At 41.1% G+C, this 13,416-nt stretch overlaps 2 protein-coding genes across 6 annotated transcripts in view; one reads left to right on the top strand and one right to left on the bottom strand.

The window, feature by feature from the left end:
* LOC109035776 (probable U3 small nucleolar RNA-associated protein 11) overlaps nt 1-6,092 on the top strand; it is a 32,251-nt gene extending 26,159 nt beyond the window's left edge. For both annotated transcript variants that reach the window (XM_019049525.2, XM_019049526.2), the window contains exon 3: nt 5,546-6,092. In XM_019049525.2, the coding sequence (XP_018905070.1) occupies nt 5,546-6,011 (466 nt within the window). In that variant the 3' untranslated portion in view covers nt 6,012-6,092. The remainder of the gene's footprint in view (nt 1-5,545) is intronic.
* A 1,593-nt stretch (nt 6,093-7,685) lies between these two features.
* Nucleotides 7,686-13,416, bottom strand: part of LOC109035777 (BLOC-1-related complex subunit 8 homolog) — a 42,132-nt gene continuing 36,401 nt past the window's right edge. For 2 of the 4 annotated variants that reach the window (XR_011899532.1, XR_011899546.1), the window contains exons 3-5: nt 11,893-12,000; nt 9,546-9,755; nt 7,686-8,726 (exon numbers count right to left, since the gene is read on the bottom strand). Coding sequence is in view for 1 of the 4 variants with exons in the window: in XM_072298227.1 (XP_072154328.1) it covers nt 9,599-9,755; nt 11,893-12,000 (265 nt within the window). In the remaining 3 variants the exon portion in view is untranslated. Of the gene's footprint in view, nt 8,727-9,119; nt 9,756-11,892; nt 12,001-13,416 lie in introns of those variants that run through there. The other 2 variants (XR_011899543.1, XM_072298227.1) reach the window with 2 other exon arrangements.

Below are 13,416 nucleotides of genomic sequence, written 5' to 3'. Positions count from 1 at the left end.
AAAACGATACTACGGCACAGGTGAAAATTTTGTTAGAGGAGTCGTTCCATCGTCGGCAATATTCATCATGGCCGATGCTTCCGTAATTACGCGCGTAATTCGAGGAGAGTTTAAGGTCAATTATGAACGCTAACTCGCCGATTACTATCTGGTCTCATCTTATCCTGGTTAGGTGTTATCTCGTCCCATCCCATCCCAAGTGTTTTGGCAGATTGGCGTCGGCCATGATGAATATTGCCGACGATGGGACGACTCCACTAAAAAAATGTTCTCCTGTGCCGTAGTATCGTTTTTGAAGCGGGTAGCTCAAGAAACCGTAAATTTCTTACGCAGATTGTGAAGTTATGAGTGCATTTCGGACTTTGCCGATGCGCTCATCGTGATTTTTGAGGCAATATCTATAAGAAACAACTCTTATTAGTTTTGCTCTGGCAGAAATGTGCAACGGTCCCATTCTAAGACAGCCCATTTGGCATTCCCCTGAAGCAGACAAATTCATTAACGCTGTCTCCCCGCGTCAAGTGGCGTCAAAATGGAAGCTCAAAAAAGTGAATCGATTTCAACGATAAGTGGCTCGAAGTCGGGACTTGATGTGATTGATGAGTGTTGAAACTCAAAATAGAGCGGTGCTACTCTTTTATGATCAACAATCGCGAACAAATCGTATCTATCGATTCACTTTGAGCTTCCATTTCGACGAGCGGACACAGGGCTGTTTGTCGATCGAACAGACGTCGATGAATTCGATTAGCTTGCATAAGCCTCCTGCGAGATTAAAAGATGCAATTTTCGCTTGAAAATGTGACGAAATGGTGGATTTTTTTCAATAGGCAGTTTTCGAGCGAAAAAGTGTCGATCGGAAATACGTCGATAAAAACCATGGCGATGACAAATTTTTCGATGGAAAGAATGCCGATCAAAAAAGTGTCGATCGAATCTATGTCGATTTAATTGCGATTCTATTTTTCGATTGAACTGTGTCGAGTGAACCAACGTCGATCAAAACGATGTTGACTTAAGAATGGTTTTTTTCCAAGGATTTTAAATTGATATTTACGAGCAAAAAAGTGTCGATGTAAAAAGTGTCGATCGAATATACAATGTCGGTGAAAAATTGTTCGATGGTGAGAATGTTGATGAAAAAACTGTCGATCGAATCTACGTCGATTGAATCGCGTTTCTATTCTAGATTGAACTGTGTCGAGTGAACCGACATCGACGTATTTTTTTCAAGGATTTTAAATTCTCTCGAAGGAATCGATGTCGATCGAAACCATGTCGATTGAATTGTGTTTTCATTTTTCGATCGACTTGTGTCGACGATTCTTGTACCTATCATTTGGAGTTACGGGGCAAAGTGGTGCATTGTTGGACAACGTTCAATTGGAGACTGTAGGCGATAAAATATTCGATTCTGAAAATCTAAAAGCATCCTGGGAGAAGAAGTAGATACAGTTTCATTGATGTACCACATGACCCCAGTTGATTTCAAATTATGGAGGCCAATACCTCCGGCAAAATTTGGGGCTTTGGGTGTCCGTAAGTCGAAAATTTTAAATGGTAAGGATATGTTTCGACTTTATATTTAGATTCTACGCAAAAAGTTATTTAGAATAGATATAAGGCGTATGGCCTGTTTGCCACAAATTTTTCCCTCCAAAAATACACGGATTCTTATAAAGACGTGGGGTTCTACGGTAATTTGGAACAAATAGGCCATACGCCTCATCAATTCCAGGTAACTTTGTTCGTAGAATCCCAAATCTCATGACATCTCGAAACATACCCTTGCTATTTAAAATTTTCGACTTACGGACATCCAAAGCCCCAAATTTTTCCGGAGGTCGTGGCCTTAATAATTTGTAATCAACTGGGGTCATGTGGTATATCAATGAAACTGTATCTACTTCTTCTCTCAGGACGCTTTTAGATTTTCAGAATCGGATATTTTGACGCCTACAGTCTAATGCCCCACTTTGCCCCGTAACTACAAATAATGGGGGCTTAGGGTAAAAAGGCATAGAACAAGAGGTTCTCATTTACGCCCATAGAATTTGAATCCGAAGTCAAAACATATAACCTCCCCCTTTGAAATATGCGAGGAACAGGGGTCACCCCCTTAAATCCCCGCCAAAATGGGGTTTTGGGGGGCTGAAAATATTTTCATTGAATTCTTTGGGATTGATTCACCCATATGAGTTCTCGTGCCGAAGATGAATATTCGGCGGTTTCCGAGAAAAATATAGAGGTCGGGTGCTGTGGAACACCCGGTATTTAATGAATCACGTTGACTCGTGGCGCGATTCCTTTACTTGACGCAAAATGTGGGCATAACAGTGGATATATTCCTGTCTACCGGCAAACTCACCCAAATACGTATACCAACCCATTTGACTCTCCATACCATTCATTTAAATTAAGATATCGCCTTGTAACTTAGTGGATGGACTTCTCAGAATACAAGGATTTGAATGAGCCAGATAACGGAAAGGGGGGACATACGCGTATGACCCCTTTACCGACAGTATATTCTAGTTTGTCCGTCATCTTGGAATTTGAGGCCTGAAATGAATCGTGAAGGAATTTTAAACATCACGTTTGGACTTAACAATCCTAATTACCTAATCGGAAGAAACCTCACTCATCATAAGGGAGTATACTTGCCCGTTTGATCTTAAAAAGGGAAACTTTGGCCGCCACCTTCCTTGAATATCGTGGTTTCTAAGCGGTTGGGTAATGTTTGAAGCGTGTATTTTACATTGTAGAGGAAAGATACCCAAGGAGCAACGTACATGTCAACCGTGGCAGTTGATTTCGCGAGTTCCACTCTCGCGGTGACCAAGTTGAACGCCATCTTGAATTTAAGTATGTTCCGGAGAAAATGGAGCCTGGCAATATCGAAAATGGAAGCCATTCATGATGGAAACGTTCAAATTTTTGAGGAGGGGTTGCAAGGTTAATCAAAAGTAGGTTGGTACATCCAGCCATATTGATGACGTACTAGTGGGACCTCGATCTGGCGCGCAGTTCAAACTGCTTGTTTTGATATGCTACTGGTGGTGTTGACGAGCATCTGTCCACTATCTTTTTCTCAAAAACGGCCGAGAATGGAGCTTCGGACGAACATTCTCAGAGGATAATTGACGCCAAAGAATTGAATGAAAATATCTTCAGCCTCCCAAAACCCCATTTTAGGGTGTTGTTAAGAGGGGGGGGGGGGGGTACCCGGTACCCCCCACCCCCCCCTTCTCGAATATTTCAAATAGGTAGGGTATGTTTTGACCAGGCATTTGAGGCGCCTCATGAGGTTATGCCGTACAGCATCGACTCGTAGCTTCAGCATTAATGCCGTATGCCCAGGTAGCGGCCGTGCGGGCATGCGGCACCGCGCCTTATGCGCGCAACCTGCCGGCGCCGGCTTCGGGCATTGAAGCCCAATGCTGGGCCGACCGAGCCAGCATGAAGCGCTGATGCTGAGGTTTGATGCTGGCTCAGGGACCAACATGGGCTGCAACTTCTGAGGCCGGACCCTCGGCTCGCGGCCCTAGACAGCATCAATTTTCGGTCCCGCCACCCAGCTTCATTACCGACGGTTGTCCCAGAAGACCGCCGGGGTATGCGACCCTTGGACTTGGCGATGAGTTCGCGGAACACCCTTTTGTTTTGGCGGCGGCCCACGCCTCGCCGAGAAGTTCTAATAGGAAGTGGACGCCGAGAAAGCGTTGAAAACACAGCCCGGTGCGATTAGCCGACCGGCAGCCGGGCCCGGGGCGCTGGCGTCCGACGTTTCTGGTAATTGAAGCCGCCTTAATTTTGATGCTGGATTCAGCATCAAAATTGATGCAGCATCAAAAAGTCATGCCGGGTGTCGGCTTCACCAGGTTAAGCCGCCTCAACGGCAAATGCGCTCCCCCGGCGCACTGTTCGACGCGGCATGAAAGTCCGCGCCGGGCCTCCGCCTTGCGCGCCGATGCCGCTCCGTTTATGATGCTCCCTCAAACCTTAGCTGTAAATCCCTGGTTTTGACTTTGGATTCAAAGTTTATGACCAAAATCAAGAACTTTTTGCTCTATATGCTCTTTTTCTTTAAGTCCCCATTGTTTGGAGTAACGGGGAATTTTAGGGCCTCTCTTGCGCAAATTTCAATTGGAAACTGTAGGTGTCAAAATTATGCGATTTTCAAAATCTCGAAGAGATCAATGCCTTTTTGTTGATGTGCCACACGACTCCTGTTAACCCTAAATTATGGGGACCACGACCCCCCGAAAACTTAGGGGCTTTGGAGAAAAGAATCAATTTAAAACATCATGATAATAGTAAAATACATTCGAAAAAATGTTTCAAATATGTTCAATTATAGTATATTTTCATATTCTGTTACAATAAATAATGTGTGCTTAAGAAATCGTTATTAAAAGCATCATTCCGTTTGCGCGCAACTCGCACCAGACGTCTCTGTTCAAACTTCGCGCTACTCGAGGTCCCACTAGTACGTAATCAACATGGCACCGAAATGGGTGATTGTACCAACCTCCTTTTAATCAACCTTGGAGGGGTTGCGCTTTGGGCCAGAATCGGCTCCTCAACGGAATCGGGTAATTTTTGGGTATTCAGTGGACGCATATTTTACAGAAAAAGTCGGGTTTTGCAGATATTGACATTTTCCGGATCCGAAACAGAGATTTCGCCCTAGGCCCAAAAGGATCAGGAGCTTCGAATATGAATCAAGGGACGCTTCGACACGCAACATCCTGGAGGGTGATCAACCGTCACCTTTGGGCTTAAGTACAAAATCTAACTTTTTCTACTTTCTGGCCCAAAATAGCTGAAAATTCATGTTTTCCATGGTTCTACCTCCGATTTTGACCTTTGCCCAAAGGTAAGGGGTCGTGAGCTTTGAAAATGATTTGAGTGACAATGAGACACGTAACATACCGGGAGGTCATCAACCGTCGCCTTTGGGTCCAGGTCGAAATCAGAGGTAGAACCGTGGAGAACATGGATATTCAGCCATGTTGGGCCTAAAAGTTAGAGAAGTTCGATTTTGAACTCTGGCCCAAAGGCGACAGTTGATCATCTTCCAGTATGTTACGTGTCTAGGTATCCCTCACATCATATTCGAAGCTTATGACCTGTCACCTTTGGGCTCAGGTCAAAATCTGAGATAGAATCGCCAAAAAAGCGATTTGTCCGTTATTTTGGGCTCCGGAGCCTTGTTTAGGCCCCTGTTTCTCAGCCATAAAATGTGAGTGTTATGAGTAAACAAATTCGACTATTTCTGTTTGATTTGCATCGTCAACTGTCAAATTGACCAAAATTACCAAATTTCGGCCCAAATCGCAATCCCTCCTTTTTTTTTCATGGACAATTAATCGCATCCGCTAATGGCACATTCAGAGTCTTCTACCTTTTCCATGTCAGTGGCTAATTGGATATAGCTGCCAAAAGTAAAAGCGGTTTTTGTGTCTTTCATCGCGACCGCTATATGTAGGATGTTCATGAATGTCACCATTATTATTACTTTAACTTTTTCTCTTTTTTCTAGGGACATCAAATATATCAACATGCAGCGAACTATTGAGCACAAGAAAGTGAACAGGTTAAAAAGGGAAATGCACCTGTTGGATGCTGCTGAGAGAATTCCTAACCACCACCTATTCTTCATCGATGATGATAAAGAAAGGAAAAATTTTGATCCTGTCAAACATCTCGGCACACACCCAGATCTCTTAGGACGAAAAACAAATCGACCACGACTCTTAAACTTAAATGCTGTTAACTTACCAGACATGAACATAGAGGCTGTAAAAGCTGCTGCCAAAGTGAGGAACAAAAAATACTCAGTTTTAAATAGGCACATGGTCCGAGAAAAACAGTTGTCAATTGTTCAACGCAAATTAGAGCTCAAAAGGCATCTTTTGAGTCAGAAAGGCGTCAAAAAAGAAAGAATCCAGCCTGCTGCTAAAGACGCTCCACCTGTTTACAAGTGGAAGTTCCAGCGAAAAAGATAGCCGTGGTTTTAAACTTCTCCACATATCTGTGATTTCCTTCAGTTTCTCTTTATTATTTTATTACACATTATTATTAATTAATTATTGTACTCTTTTTTCTTTAACAATCAAAGCTTTCGTCTCTACACATCCAATCATGAGAAAATATGGGGAACGAGAAAAGCATGACTCTTGGTTTGCATTTCTTTTTTTTTTTTTTTTTTTTGTTTCTCTTCATTTTCACATATCTCTGTCGAGCTATTTTGCTGCCAGCACTGAGGTCCTGAATCAGATCCTCCATACTGAATTGCTTTCAAGGACACATGAAAATCCATAATCCACGCTTTGGGTGACCTTACTTGACATTCCAATACTCTGCTGTCCCTCTCAGAGGTGGCAGGGTGGGAAAGGGACTGGATCGTCTAGTAGTAAACTACTCAGGTTAAAAAGTGTCAATTTTCGGACTGACTTGACATGGAATGACCCGTTCGTAAAAATAACTTTGTTATTACGTAAAGTGTGCTTAGAAAATATACGATTATGGGAAGGGCGCTATAAATGTATACCTATTATGAAAGAAAATAGGAGCAATTTCATGGGGGAAAATAATCAAAATTTAGAAGTCAAAAATGTATATAACGAGCAAAGATACCCGAGTCTGAATGACATTGGTCGGTATTGGTATTTGATTTTGGACGTTTATGAAATTGGCAGCGACGGATTTGACCTCTAGTTTTAAGGACATCTCTCTCCTCGATAATTGTCCGCCTTTCAAGCACTGGTGGGCCTGGAGACATGTACGTAGGCTGCTAAAGATACGGAAATGCCAGGTATGGCTTCAGTTTCTCCAAAGTATTATCTACCAGCTGGCGAAAGTAATTGTTCCTCTTGATAACTCGGATCTTCAGTTCTGCCCATTGTTCAGACCAATAATTCTCTTTAGGAACCTCGTCCACCGGAATGATGAAAATATCGACACCTCTCCACTGCTTTTCAAAAATTGATCGCCTCTTGTCACAACCAGGGATAACAGATAGTTGCTGTATGATTTGAATTACTCAGCGTCTGTGAATTTTGTCTACATGTATACTGATCAAACATGTTTAACAACGTTTAAAAGAATGCACAAAAGCTAAGGGCTAAGTCCAATTAACTGACATTCATGAGGGTGATGCAGCTAATTACGGAAGTATCTTACTCTAAAATGGCCAATACCTCGGTGGGAAGTTACATAGATGGGGGAAAATCCTTCCCCTTCAAAAACTAAAATTTTTTTTAAACTTTTTTTTCAAGAAAACACAATGAGGAGATTTTAAATGATCTTCATCAGTAGCATTGGCGAAACAAGTGGACGGCACTATCAGTTTGAGGTTAATCTTAAGGAACACTTTGCCTAACTCACACAACGAAAAACTGTACAAAGTTCTGAAAATTATGAAGAGCGATAATGTATGAGACAAAGTGCGCTCACTCTGAAGAGAGCGAATTTTGGAAAGGCTGGTGTAAGAGAGAAAAAATTAATAACTTTCAAAATTTTGCAGCTTCGTCTGAGTAAATCCCCTGTAAGTAGGCAAAGCAGTTTGTTTTAGGAATTAAAAGGAGACAGCATCTTAATTTAAAGACACAAGCTGCTGCGTATTAATAAACCTGTTATATCGGACAAACCGCCGAGACGCGGAGAAGAAATGAAGACGATTTGGACGATGAAAAGACACTTTATTCTTCAAAAAGAGCACAAGAAAAACGAGACAGGCCCAGAGCCTAGAAGGACGATGACCGAAGTGAGTAGGCGGGCTTGACAAAGCGGGAAAATGTGAAGGCCATACAACAGTTTGACATGGCGCGAAAATATGAAAGCTATATACAACAAAACCAAATTTTCACACACCCGGAGCATCCCATGAGCACTGGAGTACTGGACTATCAAGTACTGGACTTAAACTTCCTGTAATAATAAGAAACTCTAGCTGTGGTAAAAATGTTGGTTTGTTAATATACGAGGAGGAACCCAAAAAACCCGGAATTTTGCTGTAGCTTGGCAACGGTGGAAAATATCCGGGCATACCGCTAGATGGTGTAACTAGAATCTATGAAGAGTCACTAGGCCTTTCAACGTCGTACCACATTTTCTTTTATTTTGGCGAGACTTGGTTTAAGGGGTTGCCTGACGAGTTCGTTGTTTTTGAAGATGGGTGATTTTCACGGGCAATGCACGGCGAACTCTGTCAATTTTTGGAGTGGATCTTGTAGGGGACATATTTCACTCGTGATATACGTTTTCCTTCGTTTTAGAGTGTGATTTATTGCTCGAACTTCGGCTGGACGCCCATAGCGGCAGTCACCGGCTAGAACGCTAAATAGAGGATCAATTCGGCAGCAACGCGTTTTAGGCCCAAATTTTTTACAGCAATTTTTGAATAGTTCTGTAATACACTCAAGTGATATCTGCTAGTTAATTAAACCACCCTATATTCGCCCTCATTCACAAAAATGCACTTTTTTTGCATTATTTCCATCGGTTCTATCCAATGGCGATGGCGGTTTGGAGCCATACAGGGGTTTCGGGCGTTTCAGCAACATCTTTAAAGCGAAAAACCGTACCCACATTGAAGTTTTTGATGTGTCTTGTCCTCCAGCATCAGAGGTGAGGGTACACTTCTCCATGTTGTGCGAGGAGGGGAGGGGTTCTGACAGCAGTGCCTACTTGTCCGAGACACCGTTCAGTGGTATATGCGACTAAAATTGGAAACATCGAAATTTTATTTAAAAACAAACAAGGATTGAATTCAAAAAGAATTTTAAGTGATGCTCTTTTTTCTCCTGATTTTAGAAAAATAATCTGCTAAATGTCACTCGAGCTAACGTCGTGGGACTTACTTACCAATTTAAACAAGGCTAATTTAAGGCAAAATTCTTGGTCCACCCTTAAAATTGCAAAAAGTCTCCTTTTCTGTATTTTTCATTTAGCGTCTGAAAATTTAAAAGATCGAATGCCTTTTCACATTCTGTAACGGAGATGACTGAAAACAAATTATTGCATGAGCATTTCGGTCTTCAGTTTTAAGGAAATGAAAACTTTATAACAGCAATAATAAATTAAATGGTGTGGATAAAGTATCCAAAAACACCTTTGATTATTGTGAAAAATGTATTCAGGAAAAGATGCCAAACCTCAATTTTTAACGTAATAAAAGGAAAATGTTTAGAAGGCCTGTGATCATGCATACCGATTTAAATGGACCAACAAGTGCCAATAATTACGGTGGTTATAAAACTTATGCGTCATTTACAGATGACTAGACTTGAGGTTTGGGTGCTCTTCTTCCAAAAGCAAAATTTGAAGTTCTTTGTTACTTTAAATTTCATGTAAGTGCTTTCAGACACATACATCTTGCTTCAAACATATTTTAACTCAGCTGATAGAATGGTAAGGAATATCTCAGAACTGACTTTATCACTTATGCAGAAGAAAATGGTGTATAGTTGCTCTTTGCCTCTCTTAAAAAAGCACCCAAAATACAAAAATGAGTGATGAGTGCTTGAATATATATTTACCACTGCTCACAAAGGATGAAAAATGACAATGAGGTGCCAGTTGTCTAGCTTGATCACTGCTGGGAGGAAGTTTGACGAGCAGAGGTCATTATTGACTCAACTTTGTTGGCAGTTTCACGAATAGCATCTGAGAACTCAGGCAAGTCAGGAAGGTCCAGTGTTATGTGGGCTGACAACCTTTTGTACACTGATGAACCTTCCTTGCTTTTTCTGGAAGAAAGAATGGGAATGATTACTTTAGCAACTAGGATAAGCACTTTTTATTCTCTTTTTTTGAGAAATTTACAATATTGTAATGCCGATTAACCAGAGACAAAGTGAGCCATTCATGGCAGAGACAATGTAAAAGCTTCATAAAGATTCCCACAATGTGCAATTTGATGCATCATGTTCAGCTGACCAATTGAAAAGCCGAATTAGAATTTCACCCCTAAAGATCTTGGGTACCTTCTCTAATTTTCCAATGAAAATACCTCTTAATTACAGGTGGTAGCCGAGACCTACTGCATTCGGCTTTTGTCTCCTTTACCTACTTTAGGACCAATGACGTGCAGTGAGTTTAGTGGCAGGGCAAGCTGTAGCATTCGCCATGGGGGAGAAGGGTTCCACAGTGCAATGGGGTAGTGTCAATCCTGAAGTTTTAAAGCCTGAAAGATAGTTTTTTGCGCAAACTTGTATGATCCAAAACATTCTCACTGGTCTAGAACGGAGACGGGGAATACCTCAAATAAGTGCCAAAATAGGCCATCTGAAGCTTGGAGTAAATGAATTGCATTTCGTAGAAAAGAGCCAAAGCGATCACAGTGTAGTAAAAACGTTGCTTCTTCATAATTATCTATAACATCTTATAGCATAGCAACAGTCCTTGCTTCCCACAAAAAAGTGATAATTTTAGAGGAAAATTATTCCGTAAAATTTGATGTTGTACATAAAGTAAATATTTTTAAAAAAGGAGGAAAGGTTGCACAATTTTGAAAAATAGGGAGAGTGTGGTCACCGCAGTTACCACCTCTAATTGGCTCATCCATCTTGGGCTAAATGGCGTCCTCTAGGGCTCAAAAACGGCGGACGCTGAATGGGGCCATCCAAAATTTACGTCACCCATTTTTTTTTTCAACTTTTCGACCCCCCTACTCTCTTACCGTTATCCACTGCTAGTCTCCTGAAAAATTACGTCATCCGTAGCGAGCCCCCCCCCCTCCCCTTGGCAAGAACACACAAAAAATCGGTAATAAAAATCAGCTACGGTAGTCTGTAGCATTAAGAACATGATCAATTTCTTTTATTGAGTATTAATATGCGTTGTCTTCTTAAGAAGAAAAATAATTAGGGCCTTATTACTAGCCGAAAAATTAAACAACTCTACTGCTTTGAGAAAAATTGAAATTATTTACTGAAAATTCGTAAAAATTGAGTAAAAATAGAATACAAAAACCAATCTTTGGCTCAAAAATAATTGAAGCAACTATTGAGAAGCAAGCATTATCAGCCATTTTACCTTCAGGAAAGTTTACGTCATCCTTGGATTGACTCCTCCCTCCCTCCCCATCACCCACGTCATCTACCGCTAGACCCCCCTCCCCTCTAATTTGGTGACGTACTTTATGGACGGCCCCCAAGTGAATGTAAATACAAAATGACTCAAAATGTTCTTTTACTTGCATCTCGCGAGAGAACTTCACATAATTCCATTATTACGATGTATTTACATAATTGTAAGGCTAACTGTGTGCTATTTTTGAGGAAAATCATCTCAGAAATAGTGAGGTTGACTGCAAGTACCGTTAGTGATGGCGGTCAAAAGTTGGCGATGAACCGTTCCCGTCCTCGAAAACCAAAACAAAGCGCCACCATTTTCGGGACTAGAGCCTTCCGTGGGGCCCAGTGTCCATAATCTCCCTGTAAAGGTATTCCAGTCAACCCTCTCCTAGCAGAAATAGCCAGGTTCACAAACTCAGTGGCTTCAACTGCCCAATCTTCAACTGCAACAAATACAAGCTACAACTCCTGGCAAATTCTCATTCGAGGCTTGAAATGTAGTCTGATGAAGTACTTGATCCTTATTTCGATTTTGCTCTTGTGACAAACAATCTGTCGCAACCCTTTTTGACTGATATCCACAATTTGGCCCTCCCGAAAGCTGGCTGTTTAACCCTGAGACACCCTGTGGAGAACACCTATTGCTGAGTAAAAAACCCTGTATCTTTGCAAAAAAATTGAGGAAACAGAAACTTAGGTGATATCCAGAGGGGAACTTAAAAATTAGAATAGCAATAATTTTGAATACATGAAAATGACTAAAACTTGCACTTATAAATGAAAGAACTAATGTAAATCAAGTTCTCACTTTCTGTTTTCCTCATACTTTAATTGCTGACGCACAAAAATGGAACTCTTCATCATTTCTTGAATATGTTTGAAGGATGAGTCTGCACCATCAAAAGATTTGATTGCTCTGAAAGAAGAAACATTTTGAATTACAAGATATTTTGTGGCAATAATCCAAGTACCTACGATGTGAGACAATATTAGGCATAATGATGTACTATGTAGCTGTAGCTACTGGTCAGGCATAGTGAGTTTTAGTGAAAGTTTTAAAAATATGGGGGGGGGGGGTAGGGTGTGTCGTATTTTTTGAGATTTTTTCGACCATCGCGAGAAAGCTCTACCCCCTAAAGATGTTTCACTCCTGGTGTAAAAATAAACAAATGTTTTGAAAAATTCCAAAATTATAATTTTAACCCACCTCTCACGGGGTAAAAAGGGCCTAAGTGCAAAGTTTGGATTTCTGAAAGAGCCGTATGCAAAAACGACATTTTTCGCCCCCCCCCCACTAAAACGTTATTCAAGACACTTCGGTCTATCAGTTACAAATTACTGAGCGCTTTCTTTCCCCCAAATTTTCCAGACCCCCAAAAAATTTTGGGGGGGGGCGCTAGGGGGGGGTGGAAGTCCAAAAACCTGTGACACCTCGATATCTTTCGAACGAAACAAGATATTGAGGCCCGGTTTGGACGAAAAATCGTCTAAAATTGCATACTTTAAGATTCTAAAGGTCAAAATCCAAAATTAAAATTTTTAACTTAACTTATGTTGCTTTTTTCAGTTTTTGAGGAAAAACAATTTCTTTTAGACAGATTAAACTGAAATTTCACATTTTTAGATTTGAACCAAAACCAGTTTTTTAAATTGTTCGTCTTTTTTCCGCATCCAACGAGTGGTCGTATAAGCTGGGGAACCGAACGGTTCCGGAGTTATGATCGATTGAAGTTTCCGCTCAACGCGCGCCGACCGATTTTCGCGCGCAAAAAAGTCGGATTTGACTGTTATTAAATCAGATTTAATGTTCAAGACTGAGCAAAATGCATTATTAGGGACTCTTGAGGGTCGCTGAGTTCAGAAATTACAGATACTTCCAAAAAATTCACGTTTTTCAAAATTACAGCTCCGTACAGGACCACTGAGCGGCCGGTCGGCGCTCAGTGGGCCTCTAAAATAGCGCTACGGAGCTGTAATTTTAAAAACGTGAATTTTTGGAAGTATCTGTAATTTCTGAAACTCAGCGACCCTCAAGAGTCCCTAATAATGCATTTGCTCAGTTTGAACATTCAATCTGATTTAATAACAGTCAAATCCGACTTTTTTGCGTGCGGCGAAAATCGGTCGGCGCGCCGTTGAGCGGAGACTACAATCGCGCATAAACTCCGGAAACCGTTCAGGTTCCCCAGCTTATAACGACCCCTCGTTGGATGCAGACAAAGACGATCAATTTAAAAAACTGTGTTTTGTGTTCAAATGCAAAAAAAAGTGAAATTTTTCAGTTTAATCTTGTGTTTAAAAGAAATAGTTTTTCACTCAACAACTGAAAAAA

The sequence above is a fragment of the Bemisia tabaci genome, chromosome 1 (genome assembly GCF_918797505.1).
Source record: "Bemisia tabaci chromosome 1, PGI_BMITA_v3".
NCBI classification, from domain to species: Eukaryota; Metazoa; Arthropoda; class Insecta; order Hemiptera; family Aleyrodidae; genus Bemisia; species Bemisia tabaci.
The sequence above is the reverse complement of the archived record's forward strand: the minus strand, read 5'-3'. Positions and strand labels throughout refer to the sequence as shown.